The 8,874-nt window shown below is 45.4% G+C and overlaps 1 protein-coding gene across 2 annotated transcripts; it reads left to right on the top strand.

The window, feature by feature from the left end:
* Positions 1-1,508: 1,508 nt before the first annotated feature.
* On the top strand, positions 1,509-4,325 carry LOC123431489. Of its 2 annotated transcripts, none has more exons than XM_045115312.1 (3): positions 1,509-1,706; positions 2,039-2,851; positions 3,516-4,325. In XM_045115312.1, the coding sequence occupies exons 2-3, from the start codon at positions 2,162-2,164 to the stop codon at positions 3,990-3,992; spliced, it is 1,167 nt and encodes a 388-aa protein (XP_044971247.1). In that variant the 5' UTR covers positions 1,509-1,706; positions 2,039-2,161; the 3' UTR covers positions 3,993-4,325. The 2 variants fall into 2 exon arrangements, with proteins under 2 accessions (XP_044971247.1, XP_044971241.1); XM_045115306.1 differs by having other exon boundaries at positions 1,509-1,896.
* Positions 4,326-8,874: the final 4,549 nt, after the last annotated feature.

Here is an 8,874-nt window from a genome sequence, read left to right as displayed (position 1 = left end):
GGGGGGCATTCTCGGCCTATCCTAAAGATCCAGTAATCAAAATGCCGAGCACTCCCTAATCCAGGACTTCGCCTGCCTCCAAGAGCACCACATAGTGGAATAGTGGCACCTTCCATTGCGCGAGAGCGCGAGGAGAATAAGGTGAGCCAATGTGGCTCTTGGTGAGCATCATGTCACCATACCTCTCCAATGGAGACGTACCTCCCCAAAAGGAGGGAACTTTGGGACTACATCATCGTCTCCACTTGCGATTACTTCTTTATTTCACTTACTTATTGCAAGCTAGCTTTATTGTATAACTTATCTAGCTTGTTGTCATTCTCGAGCTTGGCATATAGGTTGTCCATCTAATCGCATATCTATATAACCTATGTTCTTTTTGTGTCCGTTCAAACAGGAAAAGATACTAAAAATTTAGTCGTCTATTCATCCCCTAATCAACCATATCGATCCTTTCATTATTTAGAGCATGACAGTTTCGTTAATTAGGCCATGGTAATTGCATTGTAGTTAGCATGACACTTTTATTATTTAGACCATGGCAATTTTATTAGTTAGACTATGACAATTCTATTAAGTAAACTATGATAGCTTAATTGTTGGTGCCATAACACTTACATTTTTCAGACCATGCCAATTTTATTAATTGGACCTTGATAGTATCATTGTAGGTAGCATGACACTTTTATTATTTAAACTTTTCCATTTTTACTATTTAGACCATGGCAATTCATTAATTACACCACGGTAGTTTCATTGTACTCAATTTTATTTATTTATTAGACCATGACGAACTTAACAAAACTATAACAATTTGGTTCACCCTTAAAATTCACGAAAATTTGCCCTGTGTCCGTGGTAAATATATTATATACATCGAAGCAAGTTTATTTAACATAATATGGTACTTTTTTTTTTCTCTACCATGATGAATTTTCCATTTCCAATAGTGGCCTTACGTTTTTCTGGGGAACAAAATCCCAAAAATTGCCACCTTTTACAAGAACAAATTTCCTAAATTTATTATGTGTCAATACAGATTTCAGTATAGCTAAGATTGTTAGTTTTTTGTTGTTGTAGAACGAGTCCATCGGGGTCTAAGTCCTAGACTTGACGTTGATGTTCGTATTTTTTTAAATTTATCTTAGAATTTTCATCGAGTTGTTTGTTCATTGAGAGGTGACGTTCCTGTCGACTACATAGACATCTTTGATAACTTTGTCAGTCTTAAGATGATGTACCGACATAGTCTTTTGAAAATGTTTATAAGGATAGAGCACGTTCATAAGGATGAATATATATACATATCTATAAGCATATATGTGTACTGTTATAAAAAGAATATAAAAAAAATCCTGCAATCCATGAAAAAAAGAAAAAAACAATCCTGCAAGAAAAAAAAGGAAAGTATAAAAAATTCGAATCCTGAAATTCATCGACCTTCGAAAAGTCCACCAATACGAACGGGACAATGAACACCGTTGGGGCCGTTTTAGTTGCTCCGACTTTCAAGCTATCCATTGCCCCCTTCCTTTCTCGAAGTCTCTGGTCATGGCAACATAAACAGTTTCCAAATCCACAATCCGTCGTCTCGTCGTTCGCCGGCCTTGGGCGAGCCGATCCGCCCCGTCGTAGGGCATCACTGACCGGAGCTCCTACCACTGCGGCAATCCTATACCCACCTTCTTCCACGTAGGCCCCTCGAGGTAATCCCACGGCCGCGACCACGGCCACGCGGCACGCCCGACTTTTCCTCGCTTTCCCTCTCCCCTCAACCAGCTAAGAAGAAGGTGGGGCGGGGTCAGATGCCGGTGATTCCCCGGCGTCGATCCGTCGGAAAGATCGAATCTTGGGGCCTTCAGAGCGGGGAAAAATCGTCGCTTCTTGGGTTCTAGGGTTAGATCGGGCTCCTTTTATTTCGCCTTCTTTCTTTCTTTCTTGGTAGTGCGGTCTAGTTTCAAGATTGAGGAGCGACGGGAGTTTGTTCACGATGAGAAAATTCGACATATAGTTTATTCAGGCTCTGATTCTTGTGCAGGTGCTGATTGTTTCAGATTGTCTCGTCCAAAAATTGCGATCATTTTCTTGATTTGTTTTGCTACTGAGACTGGGTAGTTCAAATTCAAGGGATTGTGCATACTCAGTTGGCCTGTCTTTGAAGATGGCTGAAGCATGCCCTGATAATCAGCGATGTCTGCCTGCTTGGATGATGAAACCCTGCTCGAGTAATGAAGTGTCAAAGACTGAGCATCGAAATAAGCAGGCGGCGGAATCTGATAATCCATCGGGGGCTTTAGATCAGAGCAAACCCATCAGAAGGAAGAGAAAAATTGTGGATACAGAGGATGCCGGTGGACTGAAAGCATTGCAGCGATGCCAGGGTAAAGAAAATGCCGGGAGAAAGAGCAAGGATGCTGATCGTGCCTTCACAGATGAATTTGACGAAATCGAGAAAATAACTTGCAAGAATGAGAGGAAAGTTTGTGGAAGAGCTGCTACAAAGAATAGCAGGAAACGGATGCTGGAGGATGTGGGATCAGATGCATCGTCATCAGGAATAACTGATGATGAGATAGAGCTTAGTGCTGGCAATTCCAGAGCTTTGCAACGATGTCAGGGTAGAGAAAAGACCAGAAGGAAGCACGATGGTGCTGATTATTCTGCCAAAGATGAACTTGAAGAAATTGGGAAAACAATTCGTAAGAATGTGACAAAAGTGACTGGCAGAGCTGCTCCGAAGAATAGCAGGAAACAAAAGCCGGATAATGTTGGATCAGAAACATTGTCATCAGGTACGACTGATGATGAGATAGAGCTTACTGTGGAAGATCTTGTGAGCATAGCTGAAGAGGTAAACCATAATTCTTGTTGCATTTTTATTGTTTTACTTGTCTTCAGGTTTGACATATCTTTTGGTGTTGTTATGCAATTCCCCTTAAATACGCTGGCTCCTGATCATTACTTCACCAAACATCTGAGAATTATTCAGTGCGTGTCAATATATTAGCTTTATTGTTGATTAACGCAGGCAGATCCAGTACAACTCATTACTTGTTTTATAGAAATAATTGGAAAAAAAAATGACCTTTGCCAATAGGCAATGGCCACATTATGCTTAGGAGTGACCCTAGTGAATACTTCTCATGGACCAATCTGGCTTGCACCTTGATAATATTTGTCATGCAACTCTCAAGAGGCAAACATGCACGGTGTAGGCAAACATTTTCCTCAGTCCAGTCCTATCATTAGTTTGAAGACATGATTAAGCATGATGTACCATTTCTAACTTCTGTGCTAGGCGGAAGCTAATAGGAGCCTTATTCCGAGTGCTAACGACATCTTCTCCATTGAACTGAGGCCCTAGTTTCATTGCGAGATAGAAAATAATTTACCAACTTTTTGCCTCAATTTTTACATTGTCTGGCTCCCTAGTAAACTGGCAATCCTGATCAAAGTTTTGCTTGTAAGTAACAAAGTATACCACTGAAGGTATTCTGATGCATTACGTGATGCAGATTATAAATGCTGATAAAGGGAAGCTCCAAAACGTACGGACCACAAAGACAGCCCGATATGAAGAGCATCCTCCACGCCCTCCAGTCTCTACTTCAGCTGATACGGGAGGATCAGCATCAAGCACTTGGTCGACAAAGGGATTGATGCAGTGCACGGCAACTACCACAGATGGAACACCAAGCGAGTACAGCGTCGACAAGAACAAGAGACATGAAGAGCCAGAGTCTCTACCAAGTGTCAAGATGACCGGTGATGTCGCTGAGGATATGATGAACATATTGCTGGGACCCCTGTGGAATAGTGAACCTGCAGCCCATGAAAATAAACCCAAGGCTGTGGCACCAAGGACCATGAATGTGAATCTTGAGCCGCGGCGGAAAAACGACTGGCAGAAGACTGTGGAGCAAGTGCAGGGGGTGCCTGTGGCGAAAAAGAAGAGCAGCCTGAAAGATATGGTGGCCTTTTTTCTTGACTAGCAGGTAGAAGTGCTGAACTGCGTACGCTACAGCCTTGGAGCATTTTTATGCCGATCAGCTGGTCCCACGCATGTGCATGGCCTGTGGCTATTACCCCGTGGCATTTTAGTCCACGTGTAAATTATGTTATTTGATAGGATAATAAGTAGCTTTTCTTTTCTCTTTTGAGGGAGACTAATGTTGGTCATCTGTACAGTAGTATGTTCTTGCCTTCAACTTGAAGATGTTTGCCTTCAACTTGAAGATGTTTGATACTGCCTGTGCTGTCATTGTCGAGGAAGCAGTGACACCTTGATATACAAACAATTAAGGCCATGTTGTGTATTTGGAAAACAGTGGAGCCTAGATGTAAAAGCTATGAGAGCTTCGAAAGTGGGTATTGGGGGCGCTCCTATTGTTAAACAATTTCTTTGATTGTTTAAGAACAACATGTTTAGCTTTCGTGGAAGATTAAAACTATATTTAAGTTTTATTTATATTTTGCTCTTTGCAGTCGAAGTTCCTCAATTGCAGTGGTGGATAGATGCCTTTCCAGTTGTTTTGTCGGTTTTGATCATTGTTGAGCTCAGAATCAGCTTATACAGTGTAGATTTGAGCAAGATAAGTGCATTCGTTTCCTCTCGAGTGAGCTTCCAGATAATTTTTGTGACGTAAATGTCTTCGTTAAAATCCATTTAGCTATAAAATCGGAGCTATCTTGTAAGATATTGAAAGTTAGTACAGACTCAGAGAGACAGAGACCACCGCCACACTGTTCACAAGATATGACTCTTTAAGCAACAGCTTCATTTTAGACACTCAAGGCTTCATTTCCCTGAAAAGAACCGTACAAAAAAAAACTTTGTAAAGATAATGAATTGTACTCAAGTTAATTTTTTTTCGAAAGCACGCAAAATGGGTACCTTAGCTTTATAGAATATAGAGACTTATATACAAGAGAGAGCCAACAATCAGTCACACACACACGGTCGAGGCTACCGAAAACCACTCCCACTCCCAAACTTCATGAACCTACTCACAAAGATCACTCACTCCTCTCTCTCCTGCAAGTGCCCACTGTCGTGGGTATAAGCCTGACAGTAGATGTGTAGGGTACGAAAGTAGAGGACAGAGTCCTAGCTACGGCAAGGTTGTATGAGTTCAGGCTCCTCCGCGGTGGAGGTAACAACACTACGTCTCAGTGCTCTGGAGCTTTAGTGTCGAGTGGAATATGAATGTTACAGAATGCGAACCCTTGTGCAGAGGGGAGGGGTGGCTTATATAGAGTGCGCTGCCCCTCATAAGTATCCAGCCTTCAAGGGTGCTATAAGTGAGATTGAATGCATACGTTACAGGTAACGTATGTCATAAATGACATTAACTATGGTAGTCTAACGTCTGACTGTTAGCCTCGCTGGTGTGTCTTCTGGCCTTCTATGTTGACCGGCTTCTGGTCTTCACCGAGTGGAAACCAGTCGTCGAGTATAGGATAATCGTCCGAGTGGTTCACGAGAGGTTGTCTTAATCCAGTCGGTAGGTATCTTGTGATCCTCAAGCTAATAATGAGGTGTCCTTGGATAGGACTTATAGGTCAGGCATATGACCCTATCCTAGGGCTATGACCCCATCATTAGCCCCCGAATGGATCGAGGTTCGAGTGGTGAAGGTGTAACTGTAAATCTTGGTATAGCAGACTGAATATGAACGCTCTTCAAAGTTTCGCCGAATTGGATGTCGATTGCAATCTTCGTCATTCGCCATGATCGATTCTGCTTGGCACAAAATATCAGAGTGGATTTGAAGATCCGAGTGAGCAAACGAAACGACGCGTCTGACGGGATCTTTTGATGTGATCAATCACCCTGTCAGTTCCGGATTTCTTGGGATTTGAAAATTTCGGTTGTCGCGCGATATGCGGTGATGACGTCATCGCCATCAAGTGGATCCCGTCGCCTCGATTCCTGTGCCTCTATCTCCACCACGTATCCCGTGGCGGCCTGTGAAGGGATAAGTCAAGGGCCCACTTGCTAGTGATCGAGTCGGCTGGTTATAAAAGCCTTTTGCGCTAGGGTTTGGAACGACATTGTCTTCTTCCTCTCTTCTGTTCTTCCTTCTTCTTAGCCACCAACGCAAACCGAAGCACCCAATCTCACCGCTGCCACTATGACGAAGGGGCAGACCGGCAAGCTGGAGAAGGTGAAGAAGAAAGGCGTCGCCAAGTCGAAGAAGCAGGCTCTGCCGCCGGGCTGGATCCACGGGGATTTCCTCCGATCCACCGTGCTGAAGGAGGATCTCCTCGAGCTCGTGGAGCATGTCATGTTGGTAGACAAGTCTTGGAGGCTTCCTGGGGAGGAGGTCGAGCCCGAGCCACGGGAGGGAGAGCGGGTTCTCCTCCTTACCCACGTCGAAAGAGGTTTCTCTCTGCCGCCCCACCCTTTCATTTGGGGATTCTTGAACTTCTTTGGGGCGCAGTTGCATCATTTTCCCCCGAATGCCATTGCGCATCTCTCTTGCTTTATCACCTTGTGTGAGTGTTTCTTGGGGTGTCCTCCTCACTAGGGACTCTTTAAGTCCATATTCACCATGTGATCTCAGTCGGTGAAGAAACTTAATCCGACTGATGACAAGACTCATGTCATCCAGTTGTGCGGGGGTTTAGGGCTTCAGAAGAGAGCCAGAAGTAGCTATCCTGCCATGACCTTTCCTGATTCGGTTCCTAACTGGCAAGCCACTTGGTTTTACTGTAACGATGTTGCTTGCCTGAACATGTCGAGTGGACTCCCTCCCTTTACTCTACAGCGATCGAGTGCTCCGAGGACATTAGTGTTGACGAAGGAGGAGAAAACTCAGGTGGATCCCTTGGTCAAAGCGCTGATTGGTTTGGTCCGCAACAGAGTGACAGGGATGGATCTGTTAGAGACCTTCCTGGGCAGACGCATCCAGCCTCTCTAGGCTCGGGACCACACTATGTGGAATTACACCGGTCCTGAAGACTCCACTCAGTCTCATCCCGAGGAAGTGAGTGAAGACACCGTAGCAAAGTGGATCCGCGGAATAGCAGGTCCTTGTGATAATCCGATGGGGCGAAAAGGGTCCTGCCCTTCTCAGCTGAAAATCCACCCACAAACAAGGTTAGTTCTGCTCTGCTGAACATTTTTGTGTTCGAATCGAGTGCTTGTAACTTCCTTGTCGACTGAGTTTGTGGATCGTATCTTGTAGGAGTGGACGAACTTGCATTCTCCGGCCCGAATGGCAACACACTCGACCTTGACGAGGGGATCATGGAGGACAGTGCGGAGAGCGAGGACTATGTCAACGATAGCGAAGAGACCGAGGAGGAGGAGGAGGAGGAGAGCGAGGAGGAAGATTCATCTCCTTCTCGCCCTGAGCCTCGGACTAAGCAGCGTCATGACCCTGCTGGCACTCCGAGTAAACCTTTGGCGCCGAGTGGCACGAGCGCCAAGCGTGCCAGGGGATCGTCTGGAGAACCAGTGGAACAACCTACAAAGGTGCCCAAGCCTAGCGGACCCAAGCCTCGGAAGGCCCTGCCTAGGATGAGGATTGCCGTTGCAGTCGCCTCCGCGTAAGTACTTGATCTTATATTCTTATCCGAGTGAACATTTTGGTTGATGATGATCGACTGAAGTTGTCTTGACAGAGCTGCTACTTCTGTCACGTCACCGCCGCGAGGGGACGAAGATCTCATGGAGGTTGACACCACGAACGGAGCCACCTCACATCTAGGTATAACTGATTTCCCATTCCGTGTCATTCTTCCGCGTGTATGTTTTCCTGATTGTAACTTCTGATGTTTCTGTCTGCCAGCTGCGCCTGCTGCAAGAGAGGTCATCCAACTGGATGACGACGATCAAAGGCAACCCGCTGCTGCGGTGGAACCCGTTGTGTCCAAGGTGCCCCTGGCGACAATGGCTGTAGTGAGTGCTCCACCTGTTAGTTCAGTCGTTGTCACCACGACTCCGACTGGATTGCAGTCGAGCGCTCCAGTTGTTTCTGCTGCGGCCTAAGGATTGATGTCCCCCACGATCGTGTGTGCCACACGTCGTGTCCCTGAATATCAGACTGGTGCCGCCAAGGAGGCTATGATCCAGGCAGGGCTGATGACGCAACAAGCAAAAGGAGCCTATGACGCCATCGTCTCGGTGTACAACAACATCGTGCTGCTTCAAGAAAACGTCCGAGTAAGTTTGACCGTAAGTTTGAATTCCGACTCACACCCACTGGGGGTTTCTTTTTGTAGATTTGTCTTTGTTTCACTTGCGTTCCAGTGGGGTCACTCCAGGTGAACCCACTGGGTGTAGTCCCCGAGACCGATGTCGAGTGCTTGCACTGGCAGTGGTCTTAATCAATAGAGAATTTTCCTTTTTGCTGTTCAAAATCAACCAGAGCTGATCTAGTTGAGTTCTGAATCCAGTGGGGGCACGCTAAGTGCACCCACTGGGTGTAGTCCCCGAGACTATTATTAGTCGGAAGTGAGTGATAATAGTCTGAAGTACTTGAGTGTATAATATTTTTGGTTCGTCAGGGCAGACCTGACCGAGGGATAATTCAGTGGGGTCACACCAAGTGAACCCACTAGGTGTAGTCCCTGAGACCGTTGTCGAATGCTTGCATCGGCAGGGGTCTGATCTGAAACATATCTTATTGAAAGGGCGTTATATCGACTAGAGGGGGGTGAATAGGAGATTTTTAGAATTTCATCACTGAGGAAATTCCTTTTGAGGAAATTCCTCACTGATAACTAACTTACAACGGAAACAGTAAAGGATCAACAGTGCAAAGTTTCACAACAACAGTTTTTCAGAGTGAAGAATGTGAAAACAGATTGCACTGTGAGCAGGCACGCATAATACAGATGAGGATTAACTGACGTGAAGAATTTGGG

Source organism: Hordeum vulgare, chromosome 1H (genome assembly GCF_904849725.1).
Source record: "Hordeum vulgare subsp. vulgare chromosome 1H, MorexV3_pseudomolecules_assembly, whole genome shotgun sequence".
NCBI classification, from domain to species: Eukaryota; Viridiplantae; Streptophyta; class Magnoliopsida; order Poales; family Poaceae; genus Hordeum; species Hordeum vulgare.
This window is presented reverse-complemented; position numbering and strand designations above follow the sequence as displayed.